General features: G+C 42.4%; 1 protein-coding gene across 1 annotated transcript in view; it reads right to left on the bottom strand.

The window, feature by feature from the left end:
- Nucleotides 1-26,410, bottom strand: part of gabrb4 (gamma-aminobutyric acid type A receptor subunit beta4) — a 51,731-nt gene extending 25,321 nt beyond the window's left edge. The window contains exons 1-2 of the mRNA XM_010894615.3: nt 25,189-26,410; nt 23,782-23,876 (exon numbers count right to left, since the gene is read on the bottom strand). Coding sequence (XP_010892917.2) covers nt 23,782-23,876; nt 25,189-25,268 — 175 coding nt within the window. The 5' untranslated portion in view covers nt 25,269-26,410. The remainder of the gene's footprint in view (nt 1-23,781; nt 23,877-25,188) is intronic.
- Between the last annotated feature and the right edge of the window lie 1,163 nt (nt 26,411-27,573).

Below are 27,573 nucleotides of genomic sequence, written 5' to 3'. Positions count from 1 at the left end.
AGGCTTGGTCTGGAGTTGTGCCAGAGGGTTCAGGGAGACAGAGAGAGCAGTGTTGAACTTGTTTGATACTTCTCCAGGTGAAGTGCAGCATGAGGTAACTGTTGAAACAAGCCTAATATGAGCTGGATGAGGTCATTTTGGGAATAAGGTTCATATGAGCAGGATGTGATCACTTTGGGAACAAGCCTCATATGAGCAGGATGAGGTCATTTTGGGAATATGAGTGGGATGAGATTTCTGTGGGAACAAGCCTCATATGAGCAGGATGAGGTCACTGTGTTAACAAGCCTCATATGAGCAGGATGATGTCACTGTGGGAACAAGCCTCATATGAGCAGGATGAGGTCATTTTGGGAATAAGCCTCATATGAGTGGGATGAGATTTCTGTGGGAACAAGCCTCATATGAACGGAATTAGATTTTCTGTGGGAACTAGCCTCATATGAGTGGGATGAGATTTCTGTGGGAACAAGCCTCATATGAGCGAGATGAGGTCACTGTGTTAACAAGCCTCATATGAGCAGGATGATGTCACTGTGGGAACAAGCCTCATATTGTCAGGATGAGGTCATTTTGGGAATAAGCCTTATGAGCGGGATGAGATTTCTGTGGGAACAAGCATTTTTTTAAGCTATACCTTATACAGATTGCGAAAAGCAACAAAAAATGGGAATTAATAAATGGGAATTGATTTAAATAGGGGGATGGGTAGAGTCATAAAGGGAAATTTAAACAGCCATATAAAATCTGACTAAATCTTTACTTTAATCTTCATAAAATTGTAATCCATATGACATTCAGGTACATCATGGTAATTTTAATATTCTCCTGTCAAATCATGTAATCTTTGGTTATCACATTCTACCTTTTCTCTTAACAAGAAAATTCAACATTAAAGGCATGTGAGAGCATATAATACACACTTTCACATTCCTTCAACTTTCTTGTATGTATTCTGCAATGATGAATGTGAATGATTAAACAAAATATTAATTCATTTAGTTGCACTGAGATAGAGCTGCCCTTCCTAACAGCCTGGTGTGAATTTTATAACAGACTGAAGATCTTTATTTGTTCAGTTAAAAGAACAAATAAAAAGAAAATGATGTATGCTCACCTATTGGCATTATTATCAAAGTCGTAGCAAATGTCAACTCAGAAATGTTTAAGTTAGCCACAAACACAGCAATAAACTCTGCTTATGACTAATTTACTAAATGTGGCATTCGACTTTGTAGGGAGGAGTTAGTCAGCCCACAGCAGAGCCTTACCCCGGGGATCGCGTTAACCGTCGTTAAAATCAAGGATATTAGAACAAAGCGGTTGAGGCCTTTGCTCCCATAAGACATAGCAGTTGTCATTGTGTATTGTTCAAAGCTAATGTCAACTCTTCGGTTGCTAAACATGTGACTGCCGGACGTGAGAAGCCAGTGTATCTTGTATATAATCAAGAGTTCCGTTAATAACCTAATAGAGTATGTGTGCGCATTCAACAACATTTCACCTGTCCATCTACAATACAGTGAATCAATCAGCTAAGATACTGACAGGCTGTGTCTTGGAGTGCAGCGGAAATACTGGGATGGTCAAAGTGCCCCAGATGGTCCTGTAAGAGCTCTTTGTCTAGGAGATGAGGGGAAGTGAAGGCATATGTTTTGGAAAACAAGCCCCAACAGGCCCACTGCTGACAGTAAGTGTGGACTCTGAATGTCACTTAACTTGTGACACTCTGCATTGGAGCATCTGCTCAACCAATGAACCTAAATGAGGATACAGTCCATCACAATACGCCTGGTAAAAAGAGAATGTGGCCAAAACTGTACATCCTGACATTACAGTGGATGGATACACATGTTTAATTCACAAACTCTAAGGTCACTTTTTTTTTTTTTTTAAAGAATGCGAAAGACTTTTTCAATGCTCTAGAAGTTAGGCTATTTCATACTCCAGGTGCTTCACCTTCACAACATCTGGCAATAATTCATGCAGCGCCAATTTTGGAGCTCAAAGCAAGGACATCTCGTTCCCCTCACCCCAACTGTCCACTCTTTGATTTGTAACAATTCCAACATTTCTGCACAAGGGAATTGTGTCAGGCCCACCAGGGATATGTGAGTCATGTCCCAGTTAGCAAACCACTGAGTCATGGTGATCGAGTCAAGGGGAAAAGAAGTGTAACCACAAAAACAATGACCAAACTCACACAGAACAGGCTCACAATAATATCCCTTTTGTCGGAGGAATTTCCTTCAAAGGTTTTCAGCAGTGACCGGGGAAGAACCACCTCAAACACATGGTTCAATGCATTCCCACACCCGCAGTGTTTTGGGTGAAGTACGATTGGTGTGAATAACAGAGGCAATTCTATACAGCTTGTATAAGCAGATAAGTGGTTCTGGTATTTTTTGAAGTGTTTGTTATACAAATGTTTTCATTCATTTTCAGTATTTTTCACACAATTGCAGGCTTTCAAGGTAGCCAATATGGTCTAGTAAGTTCATACTTTGATTTGTGGAGAAGTCAGCATTTCTTTCACAGACCAGTGCTTGGGAGGGTTGCTTGAACAGTTATTGTCTACTTCGTCAGGTGTGTTTCATTCACAGAGTCACAGATTTGCTTACGAGAAACAAGGTCCCAGCGGACTTTTGAAATGGCTGGCTTGCCACCAACAGCAATGTTTTCTTAGTTGCATTAATATTTTAGAAGTGGTTTACTCACAAAAAATACAACAGGGCATTTTGTAAAGTACTTCAAAGTTGGGCATTCAACAAAATATCTCTCAAACTACGCCAGGCAAGGGACATTGGCCCTTGCTCATCCAGCAAAAGACATTCCATCTTCTCTGGAGAGATAAACACACATGACCAAGAAACCCTGTCAGAAATAGTCCCAAGAAAAACAATGGAGTAGCAAAATGTCAGAAGACCTTTATATCTGTGCTTACTGTCAAGGAAATCAAATTAATTAAAAACAATTACTTCTCATTTTTAAATCTACACCCAATGTAAATGCCTACTGTATATCCTTCTTTCAAGATAATCCATAGATGACTCTGGCTCCGGCCTACTCTGGAAAGATCTTTCAATTTCCATGTTTCTCCAAATACTAGCACTGAAATATTAACCAGCACAGCACTTGACTGTGAGTGCACATCTCTCCTCTCCTTTTTTGTAATCCTATTTTCTTTCCCCCTCTCCTCCAACTCCAGCTGCCATGTTGACACGGCAGCCCACCTCTCTCTTAAATGCCCGGCAGCTTTGTCATATTCCCTGACCCATCTCTTTCAAAAAAAAAAAGGAAAAAGTGGGGCCATTTGCCATTGCGCTTTGTGAAGGCAACCAGTAACAATTTTCCCAAGAGATGTCAAAGTACATTCGTTCCCTGGTTGTAAACAGAAAGAACCGAGATTGTTCACTCTCTGCATATTTTTTTACCCTGCTCCAATGAAACAGAGGGATCCACTTTGCCTCCACGGCTTTCTCAAAATAAAAGCACTTACCTGCAGCTGCACTTGTGCGAGCTGAAAGGTAATATCGCTTCAGAAAAAGCAGCCTGAGATCCTAAGATATGTCAGGTTCTATCAATTCAAGTGTTCATAAAGGAACATATTTGAGAAAATGTTTAAAATATTTGTATATAAGTGGTATCTAGAAATAGTACGAGCAGGATCTAAAATCAGGTAATTGTGTGCTAGTGTGTGCATGCATGCTTGTGCGCTGGTGTGGAATAGCGATGTCCAGAGCCAATCCCCAACTACTATTTGCAATTATCACATCAGAGTGTGTCAGCACTTTCCAGTGCTTTCCCAATAAGCCGCATCTAAGCCACTGACTGCCGGTGACCTGATGCTGTTTGCCGACATCAAACTCTGACCTGATCTCCCGGAGTAAGGAGTAGGGAGTAGGGAGGAGGGAGTAGGCAGTAGGGAGTAGGGAGTAAGGAGTAGGGAGTAGGCAGTAGGGAGTAGGGAGTAAGGAATAGGGAGTAGGGAGTAGGGAGTAGGCAGTAGGGAGTAGGGAGTAGGGAGTAGGGAGTAAGCAGTAGGGAGTAGGGAGTAAGGAGTAGGGAGTAGGGAGTAGGCAGTAGGGAGTAGGAAGTAGGAAGTAGGGAGTAGGGAGTACGTCCAGCTGAGTCTCATAGCTGGCTGGGTATTGACGTGGCACATTAAAGGAGTGTGGGGTATTGAAAAGAGTCTTTAATAAAGTCAGGCTTGGATCCAACTTCGCATCCAGCATCTAGGCACGTCAGCGCACGTAAAATATCTCCTGATCTTTGATTGTCTGCCAGTCTTCTGTCTCCTCTCTGATCTCAACACATTCCCCCCTGCCAAGGAGGGGCACAGCCCTCTAAGGAACCAAGCAAATTCTACCACTTTGCCACAGTTTTAATTTAAATCTTAAACAGAAGAAGAATGGATGTTCTTAATCCACGGTTTACAGTTGTTCATCCCAGGGTCTTTGATAGTGGCTGTGCCTATCGGAAGTGGCTATTGGCAAAGCTGGGTGTGGTCCCTATGACAAGGAGCATTTGAAGTGCACAACCTGCAATTCATCAGCACCCAGGCTTGTATCCACATCATCAGCACCGAGGCTCGTATCCACATCATCAGCACCGAGGCTCATATCCACATCATCAGCACCGAGGCTCGTATCCACATCATCAGCACCGAGGCTCGTATCCACATCATCAGCACCGAGGCTCGTATCCACATCATCAGCACCGAGGCTCGTATCCACATCATCACCACCGAGGCTCGTATCCACATCATCAGCACCAAGGCTCGTATCCACATCATCACCACCGAGGCTCGTATCCACATCATCACCACCGAGGCTCGTATCCACATCATCAGCACCGAGGCTCGTATCCACATCATCACCACCGAGGCTCGTATCCACATCATCACCACCGAGGCTCGTATCCACATCATCACCACCGAGGCTCGTATCCACATCATCACCACCGAGGCTCGTATCCACATCATCAGCACCGAGGCTCGTATCCACATCATCAGCACCGAGGCTCGTATCCACATCATCAGCACGAGGCTCGTATCCACATCATCACCACCGAGGCTCGTATCCACATCATCAGCACCGAGGCTCGTATCCACATCATCACCACCGAGGCTCGTATCCACATCATCACCACCAAGGCTCGTATCCACATCATCAGCACCAAGGCTCGTATCCACATCATCACCACCGAGGCTCGTATCCACATCATCACCACCGAGGCTCGTATTCACATCATCACCACTGAGGCTCGTATTCACATAATCAGCACAGAGGCTCGTATCCACATCATCAGCACCGAGGCTCGTATTCACATCATCACCACTGAGGCTCGTATCCACATCATCAGCACCGAGGCTCGTATCCACATCATCACCACCGAGGCTCGTATCCACATCATCACCACCAAGGCTCGTATCCACATCATCAGCACCAAGGCTCGTATCCACATCATCACCACCGAGGCTCGTATCCACATCATCACCACCGAGGCTCGTATTCACATCATCACCACTGAGGCTCGTATTCACATAATCAGCACAGAGGCTCGTATCCACATCATCAGCACCGAGGCTCGTATTCACATCATCACCACTGAGGCTCGTATCCACATAGTCAGCACAGAGGCTCGTATCCACATCATCACCACCGAGGCTCGTATCCACATCATCACCACCGAGGCTCGTATTCACATCATCACCACTGAGGCTCGTATCCACATAGTCAGCACAGAGGCTCGTATCCACATAGTCAGCACAGAGGCTTGTATCCACATAGTCAGCACAGAGGCTTGTATCCACGTCATGTAAAACCTTACTCTGCTCATCTTTATCAATGTTAATTCATAATCAAAGCAAGCAAAAAAAATGTTTTTCTCAGCAATCCTTCAAATGATTTGGACATGTGAACAGCTTAATCGGAATTCCAACAGTGCTTTTGATCTGGGCTTGTGTCAGGACCAGCTGCACCATGCCCCCTTTTATGCATGAGTGAAGTCAATGAGCAAAAACTGAATGTAGCCAATCCATCTTAGAAATTGATTTTACATGCAAACTTTATGCATCCAAATTAAATATGTAATGGTACTCCCTAAAATAAAAAAGTTGCTACGGTGGAATATTTATTTTGATTGACAATTACCATAGTCATATCAGTCATCACATTCTCTTTAACCAGGATTATTACAAACTTTTTCTCTTTAAAGATTGTCATCATCTGAATATTCACAAAACCCTAGTCATTGGTACACCTGTTTCATAATGGTATTGTTTAAGGACAGAACCACAGAATTCTTAGCTTGCTGACTCAGGTATTGAATTTACTGTAGAAAACCTTTGGTTTATTGGTCAGATGGTCTATCGGCAGGCTATCTGCTGCCCTGATTACTATTCTAATTAAGTTGGTGATGTTTTTAAATTACAATAAATCCCCTTGGAGATTTGTGCAAATTATGTTATACTAAATTGCCAATTTACTGTCAATTATTGACAGTATACTACTGATAAGGAGTGTATCTAGACACATGTAAAAAAAAGTCCTTAGCCGTGGTAGCGTATATTGGTCATAAAACACGCCCCATTATGAATTATTATTAAAGTATACATTAGTAGTCAATTCCTGCATCTGCCATTGAACAACAATCATATATGGACAAAAGCGGTGAATGAGAAAAGCGGCAAACTGCTGGCATTGTGTGCAGACATCAGGGCCCTCCGCTAAATTCACTGTGAGTGGGCTGATTATCATAATCAAAATCTATACATGTCCCTTTGTTTTTCCAAAGACAAGCAAGGTACCGATATTTATTCTAATTCACCAGATGTATGTCATTCAACTAATTATAAAAAAAAGCATTGCATACAGAAGTGACTGTAGAAAGGTTTCTGCACGTATAGGCACTTGGTTTGCACTCTGACGCTACAGAAATTAGCATGCCTCTCAGACGATTCCCGATTAGTGATCATCGCATTCACACTGGCCATTCTCAGCATTGTATGCAATATAAAAGTGACGTTTTGTACACGCACAAGAAAAACAAAGTCCCCCTGCCTCATTTACTCCCTCTTTGGCTTTTACTAGCGGTTTCTTCTCCTGTTTTCTAGCAATTAGCGGTAAGATGAACACCAAGTTAGTGCAAGGCCTACAATTGCTGCAGCTTCCCCCCACCTTAAGAATCATTTACTTTCACGCAAAATACGTTACTGTATATGGATCACTTAGTTTCACACAGAAAACATTATAGTATAAGGATCACTCAGTTTCACACAGAAGATGTTACTGTATAAGGATCACTTAGTTTCACACAGAAGATGTTACTGTATAAGGATCACTTAGTTTCATGTAGAAGATGTTACTGTATAAGGATCACTTAGTTTCATGCAGAAGATGTTACTGTATAAAATCACTTAGTGTCCCACTGTAGACGTTACTGTATAAAATCACTTAGTTTCACAATTAGAACGTTACTGTATAATATCACTTAGTTTCAAACTGAAGACGTTACTATATAAAATCACTTCGTTTCACATAGAATACATTACTGTATAAAATCACTTAGTTTCACGCTGAAGACGTTACTGTATAAAGATCACATAGAAGTTACTCTATAAGGATCACTTAGATTCACACAGATATGTATACAGATAATTAAGTTTCACACAGAATAAGTTATTGTATAAGAATAATTTTGTTTCTAGAGGTGACTGTTATAGGGATAATTTAGTTTCCAATTGCAGCCTTCAGTTCCCACATCAGCCTTAAACAAGAAGAGGCGCAACATCACAAATATCAGGGAACATTTTCAAAGGAGACTGGATAGACAAAAACAGTATTCTGAATACGAACATGCGCTTATACACAATAGTATGGACTGCAAAGTACACGTTCTGGTTCACGCATGAAAAAAATACATACCAAGAGTCCATCAGTGTTGATGACACACACTCCAAAATGTAGGTACTACAAACTACGGTTAAGGTCATAATTAAGGTTAGGGGTAAGGATAGACAAAAAAGAAAACGGTTACGGTTAGATAATGCTTCCAGTGTGGTTAAGGTTAGGATTAAGGCTGGACAACTTAAAAACGGTTACGTTTAGATAATGTAAAAATACAATTACAGCATTTTGCAATTCCTCACCAGTCAGAAAGTGGTTCCGCACCAATGCCCAATAGAGAATGAAGTTCCAAATAATAATATGAAAAATAGAATTACCTGTTCCAAAAAAAAATACTCAGAGTTCAATGTTATTCTTAGCCTTGCTAAAGTTAGCTTAGGGTTCCTGGTTGCTAGCTATAGAAAGCTAGTTTTCTTTTGCTTCTTTGCAGTTTTCGTAGTGTATGCTGTAGTAGAACACGGGGGAGATGGCAGTTTGTGGTCCAGGGCTCCAGCTGTCATTATAGTTTCTTACGGTAAGTGAACTTTGCTCCCTATGGTATACTTAGGGAGTGTATATATATATATATATATATATATATATATATATATATATATATATATATATATATATGTATATATACACTGAACAAAATTATATACGCAACACTTTTTTGTATTTTTATTTTATTGTGGCCAGCCTAAGGCACACCTGTGCAATAATCATGCTGTCTAATCAGCATCTTGAGATGCCACACCTGTGAGGTGGATGGATTATCTCGGCAAAGGAAAAGAAACCCCCAGAAAATCACATTGTATGATTTTTAAATAATGAATTTGCATTTTATTGCATGACATGAGTATTTGATCACCTACCAACCAGTACGAATTCCGGCTATTAAAGACACCTGTCCACACACTCAATCAAACAGACTCCAACCTCTCCACAATGGCCAAGACCAGAGAGCTGTGTAAGGACATCAGGGATAAAGTTGTAGACCTGCACAAGGCTGGGATGGGCTACAGGACAATAGGCAAGCAGCTTGGTGAGAAGGCAAGAACTGTTGGAGCAATTATTAGAAAATGGAAGAAGTTCAAGATGACGGTCAGTCTCCCTCGGTCTGGGGCTCCATGCATGATCTCACCTCGTGGGGCATCAATGATCATGAGGAAGGTGAGGGATCAGCCCAGAATTACACGGCAGGACCTGGTCAATGACCTGAAGAGAGCTGGGACCACAGTCTAAAAAAAAAAACTTTAGTAAGACACTACGCCGTCATGGATTAAAATCCTGCAGCACACGCAAGGTCCCCCTGCTCAAGCCAGTGCATGTCCAGGCCCGTCTGAAGTTTGCCAATGACCATCTGGAGGAGGAATGGGAGAAGGACATGTGGTCTGATGAGACAAAAATAGAGCTTTTTGTGTCTAAACTCCACTCAACGTGTTTGGAGGAAGAAGAAGAATGAGTACAACCCCAAGAACACCATCCCAACCGTGAAGCATGGAGGTGGAAACATCATTCTTTGGGGATGCTTTTCTGCAAAGGGGACAGGACGACTGCACCGTATTAAGGGGAGGATGGATGGGGCCATGTATCGCGAGATCTTGGCCAACAACCTCCTTCCCTCAGTAAGAGCATTGAAAATAGGTCGAGGCTGGGTCTGCCAGCATGACAACGATCTGAAACACACAGCCAGGGCAACTAAGGAGTGGCTCCGTAAGAAGCATCTCAAGGTCCTGGAGTGGCCTAGCCAGTCTCCAGACCTGAACTCAATAGAAAATCTTTGGAGGGAGCTGAAAGTCTGTATTGCCCAGCGACAGCCCCGAAACCTGAAGGATCTGGAGAAGGTCTGTATGGAGGAGTGGGCCAAAATCCCTGCTGCAGTGTGTGCAAACCTGGTCAAGAACTACAGGAAACGTATGATCTCTGTAATTGCACTGTAAGGTTTCTGTACCAAATATTAAGTTCTGATTTTTTGATGTATCAAATACTTATGTCATGCAATAACATTTTAATTATTACTTAAAAATCATACAATGTGATTTTCTGGATTTTTGTTTTAGATTCCGTCACTCACAGTTGAAGAGTACCTATGATAAAAATTACAGACTTCTACATCCTTTGTAATTCGGGAAACCTGCAAAATCGGCAGTGTATCAAATACTTGTTCTCCCCACTGTATATATAAAGAGGAAGGTTCGACCTTGCAGAATGCCATTGGCTGGAAGGCCTGCCTTGCAGAAGGTGATTGGCTAGAATGGGAATGCTGGAACAGAATTGTCTGGAAAGTAGGCACACTCAAAAAATTATTAATTGACATTCTTCTGGCACTGAGCTGTCTGTGTTGCTAAACAACTCTTAGAGGGCCTCATTAGCTTACACAATATGTTTATAGGGGACAAAATCTACCATACCCTACCTAGTGCAGCTTTAAGTAGGGTGTATTAAGAAAATTGGACAATTAGCAAAATAGGACAAAATGGGTCTTAAATATTTGCATGTGTCCCATTTTCACAATACCAAAAAAGCGTTTGAAACGTCACTTCCCGGAGTAGCTTAAAGTGAAGTAGCTTCATTTGTGCCTGTAGTGTACCCATGAGACCATACATGAGAGGCCATCTTAACCTTACTTCATTGGTTTGAAATTCACATAAGAATGAATGGTGTCACGTGATCGATGGCTTTGTCCATATTTTTCACTGTATTTGCCTCCAAGCTGTAACACAGATTCCCTAACACACATATTCTTCTCATTCTCTGTTTGACATTTTGCTGTTCTCTGCTCCTTCTGCTTATGTTGTGCTTTTGGGCTTCTCTGCACAGGTTCAACACTTCCTCAAAACGAGTGTTATTTTCCTCAATTCTTACACTTAGCAACCAGATGGCCCCATCATCTGTGTACATATTTAAATGACAAATGTAAAGCAGGTGGCATCTCTGGAGTGCCTAGGTTTGGGTTTTAGCAAACAGAGGCCCATGGAACACAGAGCTAGTGTTTTCCGGAACACCTCAGGTGGATGGAGTCGTTTAGGCTGGCCCCCACTTCAGGGGCAACAATCCCCCCCTCAGCATGTTTTCATCCCTGATGCGGCAGTGTTTTCTGTTGCACAGGTAAAGACGATAATAATTATCTCAAATTGCTTAACAGTAGGAGGTTAGGGACGGAGAGGGAATCCTTCACGGTAGGTACAGTATATCTGAGAGCTGGAGGAAGTGCCAGTTTCACGGTGGAGGGGTTGGATTTATTATCCTAATTATCTAAGTGGGGCTGAGGCTGGTGGAGGTGGTGGTGCTGGTGGAGCTGGTGTCATGGTGCATGTTGGGGATTGTCCCTCAAAAAGAAACAAGGCCTGTAGCTCTATCTCTGTACATACGGCACAGATTTTGATCCACTTCAAATAACCTCTGTGTTTTGTTATCTGTATAAATGCCTATAAGGTGACTTGTATAAATATTGGCTAAATATAACCAGATATTTTTTTGTAGAGTTAATTGAAGCAAATATGTTATCCCGACAAGATTTACGAGCGTTATCAAAACGCTGAGTCAGGGTAAGCCTAAAAAAAACACAGACCTTATTTGAAGCTATTCAAAAATTCCTTATGGGACAAATAAATGGTGAAATGCGGAAAAAAAACTATATAACATTTTGCTGCTAGGTTTTATGGGGATTATGACACATCAGCTATTTCAGTCAATTGCCTTAAGTACACAGACACCCTATAATTCAATCATTTTGTTTGACTGGGGATGTATTTTGCTCAAAATTTCTATGACACCAATGGCATGATCCATCACATCAGTAATGTGGGGAATGCTTAGCATGGTCAACCGTAAACCAGCTCCAAGCACACAAGTAGCCCATCTGTGAGTGACCGGGTCTCTATCTATTCTTGAACTTAATTCTCTCTATCATGTTACTGGAATGGAAGAATGCTTTGGTTATACTTTGTAAAGCTTAGGTAACTTTAAACATGGCAAAGCTAACTATTAGCACATCTGCTAGCCAAAGCAGAGATAGGATACAGCTAGACTGGGAGAAACTGAAGAATTAGAGAATCCAGGACAAATTGAATGTTAATGGGCCCGTGAGGCAATGGGTCATACACAGTATCTACATTGGTAAGGTGCATCACGAATACAGAGGCAGTTTTGTGCACATGGTGCCCTCTTCACTGATCCTTGGCTTGCTGTTGATCACCAGAAAAGCAATGGGTTTAAGAAGGCTTTGCCAACAATACAGATGTACATTAGATACAGTAACAATGTTTGTTCTCGAAGTGGGTTAACTTTGAAGCTTGTCATCTCACACTGCTACTTTATTCACCGGGTGGTGACTGAATTAATAATTTTGGTAGATGATAAGGATGTTGATGTTGTTGCACTTTGGTTCGTGCCCATTTCATGTTACTCCTCTGTAATTCCATTATTTGCAAGGTTTGTGTCGGCCATGCTATTCCATGGATGCAGTCAATTGCGCACTGAAAACAAATTTGCTGGATAAAGCCATTGCACAGAAAACACCACTCTGCCTCTGATATAAAAAAAAATCTAATAATCGACTCATTGCTTAGCAACAGAGGGTTCCATGGCAACTGCGCAGCATTTCCACTATAACATTACAGGGGAAGCACGGTGCGTTACATACATGGTGTTAAATCTGCACCCACTTTTGTATTCAACGGCCACTGCTGTCACGAAAGCTCCTTGTCGAGACAATAAACCAATCATTCATCACGCTGTGGTCCCATGACGTGTTTCCTATGCATCCAGTATGTAGCTTTATAGCCCTGTGTGCCAACACGCATACTCTTCCAAATACATGAGACAAAAGATCGAATGTCTCCGGAAGAAACTAGAATGTTTGTATATCCCTCGAACCAGAAATATGTCATCATCAACAGATTGTTGACATTTCCAACATGCATAGCTGGAAGCTATAAGTCATAATTAAGGGTTGCCTCGTTATGCATTAATAGTCATTAGAAACACCCACGCTATCGAGAGCACTATGGAGACGAACAAGGGAATTGTACGTAATTAGTCCACATCATCATTTTTCAATCACATTGTGGTAACCATGGTGACATATTGTTTAATATTCCGACTAATAGCAGCAGTAGTATCGGTTGACGCAGCATGACAGCAGCAGTGATAGACGCAGATGTGCTGCAGCGATGGAGCTACTCTCTGTATTCCTATTCACATGCGGAACCGTATGTCTTTCATAGGCGGAGTTTGACATTCGAGCCAGGGGGGGCAAAAACAAAACAAAACAAAAAATTAATTTTTACTAAAGCAGTATATGAAATCAGATGTATTACCTACCACCATTTAGATGTTTTGTGTTATTTAAAATACAAATATATATTTTTAAACAATGCAATGAATTATTCCACTCATTTTTTTGAAATAATGCAATTACTCGTTTCAGCCACCAGGGGGGCAGTGCTCCCCCTGCCCCCCCGCAAACTCTGCGCATGATATCCTCCACTGACTCTCCTACAATGTCCATTGCTTTCCTCAACCATTCATGGTAACAGAACATCAGCCTGCGGAAACACCTGCGTTTGAGAAGCCTCTGGTCTGGGAGCTACTTGAATCTGGGCTGGGTGAGGAAAAGTATGAGTGCATTCGCGCACCGAAATAGCACGTCTTCTTATCAGAGGCACGGAGATCCGACAAACAATCAGCGTAGCTAAGGCTAATGAATAGCCTTCTGAGCTCATCCACGATGGGGAGATTTTACTGATGATGTCAGACGCTCTGAGAAAGACAGAGGGAGGGAGAGAGAAAGGGTGAGAGAGAGGAAGAGAACATGCATACGGACTAAATGAACAGAAGACACACAGGGACATGGATAAGGTAAAAAGGTGGCCTTGTCTAAACAAAACTGTCCATCGACTCCAGGAAGCTGAGGTTCAGTAATGAGATGGGCTTTTAAGCATGCTTCCTGGCATTGGGGCCGGTGGCATCAATCTCTAGGTGCCGTAAATGACATTTCTTTCCTTGTTTATCTATCTGAACAATTGGATGGCTGCATCCCGCCCTTGGCTGGTCCCTCCCGGCCTGTTCAAGGACACACTTCCCATCAATCATTGGGGGTGCAAAAAGGGCGTCACTGGGGGCACGGGGAGGGGAGAGGGAAATACATTTTAAAAAAATGCCCCGCGAGACGCCTCACCGGTGTGCGACCTGCTGTGCCTGTACTTGGCCGTCCGCAGGGATGCATTTGGGTGTAATTTCCATCAGCGCCTTTTTTCTCTCCTTCAGTTCAAAGTTGCTGAAAACAACACTTTGATTTTGAAGATGAAGCACCTTCCATCCCCTGCATGCCAGTCCTCGCCACCCCTGCCAACCCCCCCCCCCCACCCCACCCCACACACACAACACCTCATTGAGAGCAGAGGAGTAAGAGAGGGAAAGCACTGCGCTCCCTCCTTAAGCATTTTCGCCTTCTGCTCCCTCTGCAATAAATCACTGGCTGTTTTCTCTTCATCAGTATAGATATAATTCCTGCACACCCTAGCATCCATCCTGTTCTTCTGACAACACACTACTGTTTTGTGCTGAATGGGCATTACTGTAGTACCGTGTTACAGTGAGTCGCTTAATGAACCCACACGCAAAACGGCCTGTCATTTAACATGTGGTGACACATGGACAGTTGTCACTAACACGCTAGAGGAGAACAGTCTCCAACAAGCTAAATGAGAACAGTCTCCAACACTCTAAAGAAGAACAGTCTCCAACACACTAGAGGAGAACAGTCTCCAACAAGCTAAAGGAGAACAGTCTCCAACACTCTAGAGGAGAACAGTCTCCAACACTCTAGAGGAGAACAGTCTCCAACACACTAGAGAAGAACAGTCTCCAACACACTAGAGGAGAACAGTCTCCAACACACTAGAGGAGAACAGTCTCCAACACTCTAGAGAACAGTCTCCAACACACTAGAGGAGAACAGTCTCCAAAACTCTAGAGAAGAACAGTCTCCAATACACTAAAGGAGAACAGTCTCCAACACTCTAGAGAAGAACAGTCTCCAACATACTAGAGGAGAACAGTCTCCAACACACTAAAGGAGAACAGTCTCCAACACTCTAGAGAACAGTCTCCAACACACTAGAGGAGAACAGTCCCCAAAACTCTAGAGAAGAACAGTCTCCAACACACTAGAGGAGAACAGTCTCCAACACTCTAGAGAACAGTCTCCAACATGCTTGAGTAGAACAGTCTCCAACACACTAGAGGAGAACAGTCTCCAACACTCTAGTGAAGAACAGTCTCCAACACACTAGAGGAGAACAGTCTCCAACACTCTAGAGAAGAACAGTCTCCAACACACTAGAGGAGAACAGTCTCCAACCAGCTAGAGTAGAACAGTCTAAAACACTCTAGAGGAGAACAGTTTCCAACACTCTAGAGGAGAACAGTCGACAACACGCTAGTGGAGAACAGTCTAAAACACGCCAGTGGTCAACAGTCTAAAACACGCCAGTGGTTAACAGTCTAAAACACGCTAGTGGAGAACAGTCTGAAACACGCCAGTGGTTAACAGTCTAAAACACGATAGTGGAGAACAGTCTGAAACAAGCTGAGATGTTGTCGGAATTTTAGATTGGCGAGTCAAACGTATAAAACACATGAAACATTTAAGGGCTGTTGCTGATATATGCAGGCTCTACAGATGGGCTTGCATGCATCCGTTACGAGTCATGTTTATTAAGAACACATTTCCCACCACAGGAACCACACATAAAATAAATGCTCTATATGAGCTCGCATAAAAAGACTTGAGGGGGAGTTTCATTGGATACTGAGCAGATATTACAGCAAAGACAAAAACAAAAATCAAGGATGGTCTGAATAAAACTAGCCCTCACCTCGCATCTCATAAACAACTTCTGCATTCATTCAGTAGGATGCACACTGTACTGAGGATCAATGTCACAACGATGACCGTGCTGTTTTACGACTACATTTACTGCTCTGCCATTACGCGTCAGATCAGGCTGCAGCTGGGACTCATTGGAGCTCAATGGGGAGTGAGATCAGTAAAGAGAGGCCTGAATGTAAGTGAGGGGCCCTGGCGGCTGGGCTCTAAAGCCATGACCGAGAGGGGACACTGGCACTGAGACACGCTGTGTGGGCCTGGGCGGCCCATGGAGGGAGATCAGGTGCTTCTGGTTGCGGCTGATCGACGCGTGGCAAGGTCAGGGTGACTTCTCTGATTCCTACCCCACAAGGCTGCGGCCCCTCCACCACTCCACGCTGTACAGGAGGAACCTGTCATTTTGGAAGGTCCTTCATATGGACCAGTAGTCTGTGACCAACCCCCTTATTCCAGGCTTTAAGTCACAGGCAAAGCAGGTTTGCTGGACAGCAGCTTGTGAATCGGTCTCCACAGGAGGGCCAGTCAGGCAGCAGGACATACCAAAGGCTCCTGCATAGGAAGAGAGCCTTCCCCACCTATCAGTTTCAGGGAAAACAACTCAGGAGGGACGTTCAGAGAAACAGGAGTTGTTACCTAGGGCTAAATGTCTGCCAAATATCAATGTTCTTCTATAACGCCATTCTCAACTTATTTTTCAGGAGACAAAACAACAAAAAGACAAAAATGTTAAGACACAAACACACACAGACATGGCCGCATGTATGCTCATGAACACACACATACACACACACACAGACAGCAGTAGGAAGAAAGCTTCAAGGAGAAGCCTAGGGACAGACCAGGTCCTCGTCCCAGGGGCGAGAAGGGAATGTTGGTAGCACCAGTGATATGTCACCCCCATTTCAAGCTTTGTTAACGGTGGAAGCTGAGAACATAAAACCCATTTCGGCGGTGATGACAGCTAGATTTAAAGTGCATTCTCAAGGGGGAGGGGTGTAGGACGGAGGTGACGGTTAACCCGGCCTCTGTTACTGCTCGGCTTTGCTTTTTGTTTTCGCGACTCTTGTGCAAGATCATTACGCCGAATTCCCTTTGGTAGGATCCAGAGCACCGCGGCACACTGGTGACTCATGATCCCCGCTCCCCTGCCCAAATCAATGACGGCGGCACAGACAGAGACACAGGCAGAGCCACGCTCCAGTCCCCGCCCCTCCGCCCACGGCCAAGCACCACGGATGCCCACAGAGATGAGGGCCACAGCAGGACATCCAGCTGCAACAATAAACAGCTGTGGTGAAACTACAGTAGCAGTTTCAACTGATGTTTACAACGGACCGTCTAGCACAACATCAGAGAAACAATCGGATGCAACACACGACATATCAATGTTTTTGGCAGCTTAGGACAAAGTCGTCAACAAACAAGGCATTTATTGGGAGGTTAAATAGTATTTAGCAAAGTTGATTTTAAAATGACTTCTCAGAAGTACAGCACTGGGAGGACTTGTTGTGGCAGAGTTAACCTATAAAACAACAACCACAGGAGAGGGAACCATGGGCGAGCGTCATACAGGATCTGAATAGTCCCATACTATAAAAAAAAGAAACGATATATAGCTGAAATGACAAATAAAGACATGCTATATAGGTTGAAATGACAAATAAAGACATGCTGTATAGGTTGAAATGACAAATAAAGACATGCTGTATAGGTTGAAATGACAAATAAAGACATGCTATGTAGGTTGAAATGACAAATAAAGACATGCTGTATAGGTTGAAATGACAAATAAAGACTTGCTATGTAGGTTGAAATGACAAATAAAGACATGCTATGTAGGTTGAAATGACAAATAAAGACATGCATTATAGGTTGAAATGACAAATAAGACATGCTATATAGGTTGAAATGACAAATAAAGACATGCTATATAGGTTTAAATGACAAATAAAGACATGCTATATAGGTTTAAATGACAAATAAAGACATGCTATATAGGTTTAAATGACAAATAAAGAAATGCTATATAGGTTTAAATGATAATACATGTTATGCACTTTAGGTTGCTCCAATCTCTAAGTGATCTGTTAGGTACAGTGCATAATAAATATAAATTAAATACAAACACATGAATGTGCTTTATACATAGTGCCTTATAAATGATTAATTCTTTATAAAGGTCTCTCCTGTGTGTTCCTCCTGCATGTTATAAAGGGGCTAGTCAGAAAAAGACCACGCAGGCCCTGGGTCAGTGTTGCCGGGTAGACTGACTGCTCAGGTCTGTGTTGCCGGGTAGACTGACTGCTCAGGTCTGTGGCTTGAGGTGTTAAATCACATAACTAATGATTTCTGCTTCCCTCAGGCTGCTGAATGGGAGATGCCTGTCCAGTCCACTATAGGCCCTGCCTGCAACATATATTTCCATATAAATCAGATGTGTGTGGCCACACCTTGTTTAAGTGACTTCATTCAACCATGTCATAGTTATGCAAATATGGCAGCATAAAGAATACTAGACACAAACCCAACTAAGAGGCTGGTTTATACTACATATGACATGTCTGCATACAATTGGAGTGTCACAAGTGTTTATATTGTATTAAAATAGTCAGATTGTAACATTGTCCATATACATTAAATATATACCGATTCAGTATTATCCAACTTGAAAATAGTCAACAACCTCCAGCTCAATCCGATAGCATAATCAAGCTGATGAAACAGTACTGCAGTTAAGGAATTTCATATCCACTCCTACATTCCATTACACGGAATAGTGTCTACATGGTAATTATACTGAAAGCAGAGTGAGAGACAATTGTGTTAATTTCTCTTTTTGAAACAAATGTGCCTATAAATAATGAGACAAAGCTTTTAAAAGTTACTGCCAATTGCGGTCAAATGCTGGAAGATGTAGATACCATCCTGGAGAAAAACACTTACTGATACAATTTACAGACCACTGGTTTTTATTAGATTTCCCACAGTCCGTTGAGGCCACTTAAAACTCCAAATGGTGAGCTGCTCAAAGATAATGTAATTAGAGGCTTTCAGTTCATGGTGTAATTTCTACGGGATCTCCAGTGGCTCCCCTACTCGACCATCACCTTCATTATTTAGCATTATTGATTGATATGATCACCTGACCACCATGATCACATGATGGTTTTGCAGAATAGACTGACTGTTTGGAAAATGTAACACCAAGTGATTTTACTGTTCTGTGAGTAAAAGTAGTCATTGTGTAGTCTCATAAACCTGACAGTAGGTGACTGAGAATTTGAACTAAAAAGATAGAGATCACAGAGGTTATTTTTAATGTGTGTTTCAAAAATGCCTACTTAACATCAACTACCAACAGAAAAACCATTGCAAAGGTTTTTCCTTCAATGTGCTGTCTTGTGATTTGTTGAGAGAGTTGTCTGTGTAAAGAGATCTGTTTTCCGCTCACTGAAGTTGCTAGAACAGTCCATTGAAACCAGGTGCTAGTCACTGTAGCCCAGGATTGGGTATTTCAGGCATCATCTTGTGATAATTGACTATAAGATAATATCAAGCTTGGAATTTGGTTGGACGTTGATCCAAAAAAAATTCTATCCTCAATTATGTTGACAACAATTCAAAAAGACTAGACCTAATATGTTTATTGGAAGACATGGCTACACTTATGTACTTGTATTGTGTTTTATCATAACATATGTTAAAACCAGCCAAAGACATGTACATGAGCAGCTAGCATTCTTTCTGGCTGATGAAGGTGGACTGAAAAGTGAGATACAGCCGTCTGGGATGTGCACTTTAGATTCTAATCATGATGGCAGGCAACTAGGATAGGAATCTCAGTACAAAATGATCCTCTGATGCAAAGAGATAGGCAGCCTCTCACGCAGTCTGAGCTTGCTTGTGTATGTGTGCGTCTGTGTGTGTGTGGTCAGGAGTGTGTATGCATGCGTGTATTTATGTGAGAGAGGGAAAGAGAGGGGACGGGTGACTAAGAAGGGGGATGGAAGGGGTAGACTGTTAGTGCTCGGTGTGTGTGTGTGTGTGTGTGTGTCTCTCTCTGTGTTCGTGCGGGAAGGGCTCTGACCACATGCTCCCAGCGTTGCCACATCGTTACAGTGACAGTGGCATGATGATCTGTCCTCACATTGGCGAAATTAAAACAAATTCAAGTGCTAGTTACTCACACTTCAAATCACACCCCGTCGTTCTCACACACCCTAAACACAAAGACACCACTAACAGGGATAAATTCCCCTGCCGCCAAAACTCTTTGTGTATCATAGCCTTGGGAGTGACATGTTGCGTATCCAGGCAACTGCTTCCCTTCTAAATGTTGGTAATTAAACTTTGAGCTATGTTTTCTATGATCTCACCGTAAATGCGCTGGATTTGAGGGGGTGGGGGTGTGGGGGGGTTGGCACATGGGTCCGTCTTTGTTTAAAGGCTCCAAATGAACAAACACAATCTCGTAAAATCAAGGTTGTCGCAAGCTGACCTGATGACAGAGGTTGTACATAAAGCCTTCATAGAAGGTTATTAATTTAGTGGCTGAGACAGTAGCTGTACAAATCCACACAATGGGCCGGCCCTAAGTGCATAAAAGCATTTGTTCAATTAGAGGGGCAGTCACTTTCTGATTTTAGAGATTCATGTCTAAATGTAAACTAGCAGTTGACAATGCCCTACATTTGCATATTGACTACAGCAGAACATAACAGTTGAGTGAATTCACATAGCCCATGGACTTAGCATTTTTAAATAGGCAATGAAGATGCTTGAAACAACGGCAAATAAACAACAGTGAAATGCATTTGAAATTGGTAATACTCAGAGAGAAGAGAGTCTCAATGTAGCTAAACACTCTGTCCTTATCTCTCAGCTTCATTTCCATCTTGACTTTCTGCTGTCAAGTTACATTAGCCAAGGCAAGACGGCTCCACTGAAAAATAACACTATAACCGATGTAACGCCATCGACAAACAAACCAATGACCTAGCCACCATCAACATCATTATCATCAAGCACTTGGAGATATTATTTTCCTACCCAGTTAGTCTGTCTAGTTAGCTCAATCAGATACCACAGAGCAACCTGCTTAGGTTTCTGCTTAGCACAGACTCCCAGTCAGACGGTACGCTACATCCATGGGCTATTTGTTGAGAAGTAAGAGCCAAAGCCAATAATCTACACAAACATGAAAGGAGTAAAAGATGAGAGAAATACAAGGCCTCACCATCGGCAACAAACCAAATACTGGATACTACAGGAACACAGCAAACAGCACGTTGACATGGCAAAGCTACATTTTTATTGTTTCAATACAGCTGTGTCATTGGTGGGATTTCCATCTAGGCCTTGTCACTATACCGTCTTAACATACTGTACGTTCACCCTGTTGCTAACCTTGCTGGTCACATTGTTGACTTTAAGTAAATACAGAGAGGGGGAAAGAGAGTAAATGCACACTTGGATGCGGACATGCTACAAAGTAAAGATTTCCCTGGTTTAGAAAGAGAAGCATAGAGAATGAAATCCCACTGATATGATACTGAGTAGCGGAGGTAGATGTTTGCTGGGGTGGTGAGATAGTATGCGAGAAGCCTGGAGTTGGGTTATGTTGACGGTTTTAGGGCTCTGTCAGTTGAATTCCAGTTTGGCTCAGAGATCAATGAAGAGGAGAGGGGACAGGGGGCTGCGTGCGGTGAATGCAGTCTGGGCTTTTCATGCGGATCTACCAGTGTTAAGGCCACCTGGTTCCCAGGGCAGCACCCTGGGCAAGCCACGATTAAGTCACTTAAACCCCAGCCTCCACCATCAAAAAACAGTGTTCAGTCAAACCCCAGCCTCCACCATCAACAAACAGTGTTCAGTCAAACCCCAGCCTCCATCCTCAACAGTGTTCAGTCAAACCCCAGCCTCCATCCTCAACTAACAGTGTTCAGTCAAACCCCAGCCTCCATCCTCAACAAACAGTGTTCAGTCAAACCCCAACCTCCACCCTCAACAAACAGTGTTCAGTCAAACCCCAGCTTCCACCCTCAACAAACAGTGTTCAGTCAAACCCCAGCCTCTATCCTCAACTAACAGTGTTCAGTCAAACCCCAGCCTCCACCCTCAACAAACAGTGTTCAGTCAAACCCCAGCCTCCACCCTCAACAAACAGTGTTCAGTCAAACCCCAGCCTCCATCCTCAACAAACAGTGTTCAGTCAAACCCCAGGCTCCATCCTCAACAAACACAGTGTTTTAGGAAACTTTCCTGTTTCCTAGTTCAGGCTGGGCTTCCAGCGCAACAGACAAATCCCATTGATTTGTCTGTTGTCTTTTCGATGTCCGTTGCTCAGTGGGAATGTCCAGGTCCAGCATGAGGCACCAATTAAAAGACAGCCTCGATTCTTCTAGCTCTTCTAGTTCTTCTAGCTGAGCTGAAGTTGGTCAGCAGTGGTGTCAGGACAGAAGTGGCTGACTGATGATGGAATTATCTGGATGTGATGGACTACAGATCCCTGGCCTGAGGGAGCCACAGCTGGCGGATGAGGCACTGCCGCTCCCTGACCAGGACACTCAGGCTAACAACTTATCGTGCCGTTGTGTGGAGGAGCAATGGGAACTGACCTAGGGCTCCAAAGCAAGGAGAACGCTGGACAGGATAAGGCTTATTTCATTGCTTTATGGTTACCTCAAATGTACTGCTCCCACCAATGACATGCAGTGAAATGAGAGAGAGCAAGAGAGAGAGAGGAAGAGAGAGACAGAAAGAGAGACAGAGAGAGACAGAGATGGAGAGACTGAAAGCGAGAGATCGAAAGAAAGAAAGAATGAGATTAAGTGTGCATGTGCCTGTCTGTCTGTCTGTCTGTCTCTGTGTATGTGTGTGCGTGTGTGTGTTTTTATTTTAAGAGTCTACATTCCAAAGTCAAAATACCACAACTCTGTCAGAAGAGCTCTTTTCAGTCTTGACATTCACCACTGAGAGGGAACAAAGAGAAAAGTGTTGCAAATAAAGAAATTCCTGACCATCTACACATAAGAGCTAAATTGTTTTAGAACTGAGGTTGAAAACCTGCTTAGGAATCTCTTTATGACTGGTAGTGTACTTTTAGAAGACAAAATTAATTGGCTGCTTTAAATGTTAAGGCAGAGAGAACTTTTTTTTTTTAATATGTAAGTGGTTAAAATATTTATTTTGATAAAAGAAAAACATAAAAAAAACATCAAATGTGTTGCCTCTGGTCCCTCATTTGATTTAATCTTCTCTTCTTAAAGTCTTCAATGTATACACACAGTCACCCCACTCAGTTGTAAGACTGTTGTGACAGAATTATCTTTCAAGGCATGTGGTTGCTTTCCTGTTACTACTGATACATGATTCTAACCTTGTGAAGTCTTTTTTGCCAGTGTTTCAAAAGCAAATTGCCCATAAATCTACTGACAATCCTTTTCTCAACTGCACTATAATTAATTTATTTGGCTTCCCCAGAACTTTAGAGAGGACAAATCTCAAAGCCATGGCAAATCACTTGACTTCCACCTGTTTTTCATCCTCACCACACCGATGTTCTAACTCATTTCGTGGTTCTGACAGCCATACCCATGCATGGCTGTAGCCTTCATCCCAGTATTATTTGCTTATGTAGGCATAAGCTTAATTGTTGCCTCTTTCTGAAGTTGGTTGTCATTTTCTATTCCTAAGACTTTGTTTAGGCCTGCTAGCACAACGCTGGGTTCAAACTCCTTCAAAGTAGCTGCAATGTCAAGAAACATAATGTTGGACTGGATCTCTATGCATGTGCCCCACTTTTAGAGAAGAAGCCATCTTCCATATGCGGTGGTGAATAGATGCATAGCAATGAGATGGTAACAGTCACTTCAAAGCCTCTGCCTTTGGTGTTCCAAAGGCTAACAGTTTAAATCATTTTAGAAAAATAACGACTAATAGCTTGGAGGTTTTATGAAGGCGGAGTTGGGTATCAGTATGCTGTATCTCACATACCTCCAAAATCAGGCCTTAGACGGATGTCATACCCCTTCAGCAACTTGTCCACGGTGGCCTTGGCCAAAGATATTCCGGTTTGTCCAGTGGAGGTGCTGAAAAAAAGCTCAGTTTTAAGACCCTGAAGAGCCATGGCTTAGGTCAAAACTTTAACATGCTCAATATTCAAACCTGTCTAAAAATTGTCTTGTGGAACGCTAAAGATGTACCTCTTATCTTGGAAGTCAGTTTGAGTTGGACACTGAGAAAAACTGAAGTATTTTAATCCTCCAATTAAAAGAAATACCTGATAATTATTAGCACTGAATAACAATGTAATTAATCACATCATATGAAAAAGTATTAAATCAAGGACCATACAATTTCCATGTAAGTTCATGTGGAGTATAGTTATAAAGCTATCACTCCGTATATTGCCTGTCATGATAGGCCACGAGAATGAAATCGAAATGTCAAAATGGAAGACCCCGTTTTGGGCCACCGCTGTTTGATTAGCGGGAGTATGTTGTCAGACTCGGTAAATATAGCCCAATGCAATGTAGCTAAGTTGGTAACGAGGTGAACATTTACCCTATTTTATCAGTCGAAAAAATGTCTTCATTTACATTGAACATGAGAAAACCTGAAGGCCTATAGATCAAGAAATCGTCAGTCTATAGCGAAGCGTAATTTACCATCACCCAGGCGGTTACAGGTGCTCAAAATACGCAATATCGCCGAGGACCGAAGAATAGTGTTAATATTAAATATGATAGGTTTACATGTAAGTTAAAATCTCATTAAGTGTTGAAGTGATGATGACCTACTTTAAATGACTGACAGGCGTTTTGGTTTTATTTTCTCCGGGTGATCAGTGATGAATCGGTAGTAGGCTACACGACCAGGTGTTGTTGATAGGGGTGGGGGTGGAAGCCAGACATGATCTGCATTTTGGTTGATTTGTGATGTTCTACTTCTCATGAACATTGTGCAAATATGTCTAGGAAATGTCTGAAATGAAGGCAAGGATGCTGAGGCTACATTCCTCTGGCTACATCCATTGAACAGCTAGTCGCGCTGATTGATCAGTGGTATGGCTAATTTAATGACCCAGTCTGGCTACAGCCTAATTATCGGATATGTACAGTATGGCCATGTATTTAATAGGATTGATACTCCCCCCAGCCAATTAGCAGCTATTTACAATTTGGATAGGAGTGCGTTTTACAATAGGAAACACGCACGCGCTCCTCTTGCTCTCACACACATGCGCGTGCGTCGCAGAAAAGGGTTTCTATAAGTGCAATATGAATAGTAATGTCGCTTTAATGTCGGTGCCGACAAAATCTGGTTTCAGTCGGGGGTTTCTCCCAATACTCATGGTAAGCCTTTGCTCTCATGGAAATACATCTTAGAATGCTCTCTTACCTTTGAGCAAAGCAAACGAAGGACAGAGCCGCCAAAGCAGAGAAAATTCCACATAATTTATCTTCTTGAGGACCCAACATTTCCACAAATCCTTATATCGTTTCAATAATCCAACCGCCTGTGGTCCAAAGAAAATTGTGAAAATAAAATAAAAAAAGCAATTAAAAGAAATTGCTTCTAAAAAATATATGATACATTTAGTCATGTAATGGCTTTATAAAAAATATGTGTGGGTTTACACCTCGTAATTAGCCCCAACTGTTTCCCCAGCTATGGAAATCCGTGCAGGTCACAGACCCCCTCAACCAACACCAGAAGATCCGACATCTTGCCCAAAACAGCCTACACAAGACTTTCAAAAAGTGATAACAATGCGTCTTCCTTAAAAACCAAGAAGTCCGGGGAAAATGAGAGCCGTTTGATAACGAACAGCAGCGTCTTGTTGATTAAACTGGCAGTTGCAATTTCCCAGTCCAAACCTGCGGAAGAGGCATGGTTCCAGCGATGCTCCGGCGCTAGAGATTGTTCCACAATGTATGCTATGATGTGTTTAAGGATTTGTTTTAGCCGTAAACGTTGGGGGGTGAGGGGAAGCAGTGAGTAAAAAAAAAGAAAAATGAAATCTTCATTCCCTTTTTGTTGCTGATGATGATGTAGATTTGCTTCTCTCAATTCAAAGTCACGGAGGAAAAAATGCACATAAAAAAATGCACAGGGCAATATCTGATGCAGACGTCAGAGCAGGCTATATCACCCCTCTGGTGAAAAATTAGACAGAGAAATATGGATGACCCGTCATATATCGGCTAATGCATGTATCATAACACTGGATTTAATGTCAGCAGATAACCTAGTGAAAAGTCCAGTCGTCACCGTTGTCCAGGCTTATTTCTCGATTGAATACCTCAACATGTTTCGTTCTCCTCGAAGCACTGAGCAAATAATGACACAGATTGAGGAACACCCGCAAGAGCATTGGTGAAAACAGTGTTGAAATTCCCATGTACAAGATTTCGTGGGAAATAAGTTCAGCCTAATGCACTGCAGTCTATAAAATGCTAATGTTTACTGGAATAAAAAAAATCAGAAATCTAAGGAGCAATTTCAGCGGCAGCCAATCCATGCACTTAATCGCTAAGGAATGAAAATAAATTATGCCCATATGAGTCTATTCCCTGCAACCCATTAGAATGCTGCGAGTGTGTCCGGGTACGTTTTCATGCATTTCTACCACTCTACCATAGTTGAACACACAGCGACGCTAGGCTACTCACCGAATACAACACAGACAAGCGCGCACGCATATACACACACACACACACACACACACGCGCACACACAATTGAAATGCAGTTAAATACATCCTTGCAGTGTATTTAAATAACACAAAGACACAGTCATACAAACGCAGGCACGCGCGCGCGCACACACAAACACACACACACACAGCAGCCACTTGAGCATGTTCAATCAATACATTTGATTAAATACAACATTATTCAAGTATTTTTTGAGTGATATTACTGCTCATATGCACATCACATGCTACAATCAGAGAAGATGTGTTTCATACAGAAGAGGAGGCTTTCTGCAGGGATCTATGCGCTGTCCAGTTGCTAGGCAACCCAGCGAGCACTGATGCAGTTGTGGTGTTTCGAAGGCTGTATGTGCACAGGCTCATTGAAAGGCCCTCTGCTACTACTCAGGCATCAGTGGGACAGAGCAGCAGACGTTGCCTGATGTATAGACTCATGTGTGAACCATACTGCCACAGTAATTCACTTGTTTAGAGAGAACTGAACTGCCATGGTACAGTTTGAATCACGTTATTTTGTTATTCATACAGTACAAGCTGTCAGACAAGCTCTCAGGGATGGCTACCCCTGGAAATCCCTTCAATCTCTACAGAGTGAGGTAAATTAGCTTTTAGTTTCTTTGGTACCTCACATTTGGATCTCCAGGATAACTTAAAATGTAATGAATTGGTGCCTTTAGGGCAGAGGAATTCAATGTCGGGGTCGAAACCCCAAGTGGAATCAAGGGGGAATTTCAGTGGGGACGCCACTTCATACATTTGTGTACAGTGCCCTCCAATAATAATGGCACCCTTGGTAAATATGAGCAAAACGGTCTGTAAAAGAAATGTCTTCATTGTTTATCCTCTTGATCTTTCATTCAAAATATTAACAAAAATGTGACCTTTAATTCAAGTTTAAAAAAATGAAAGAAAAAATACATTCCTATCATGAAACATATATGTTTCTCAAATCAATGTTTGCCAATAATTGTTTCTCAAATTATTGGCACCCGTTCATTCAATACTTTGTGCAACCTCTCTTTGCCAAGATAACAGCACTGAGTCTTCTCCTCTAAACAGTAATACGT

The sequence above is a fragment of the Esox lucius genome, chromosome 7 (genome assembly GCF_011004845.1).
Source record: "Esox lucius isolate fEsoLuc1 chromosome 7, fEsoLuc1.pri, whole genome shotgun sequence".
Taxonomy (NCBI): Eukaryota; Metazoa; Chordata; class Actinopteri; order Esociformes; family Esocidae; genus Esox; species Esox lucius.
The sequence above is the reverse complement of the archived record's forward strand: the minus strand, read 5'-3'. Positions and strand labels throughout refer to the sequence as shown.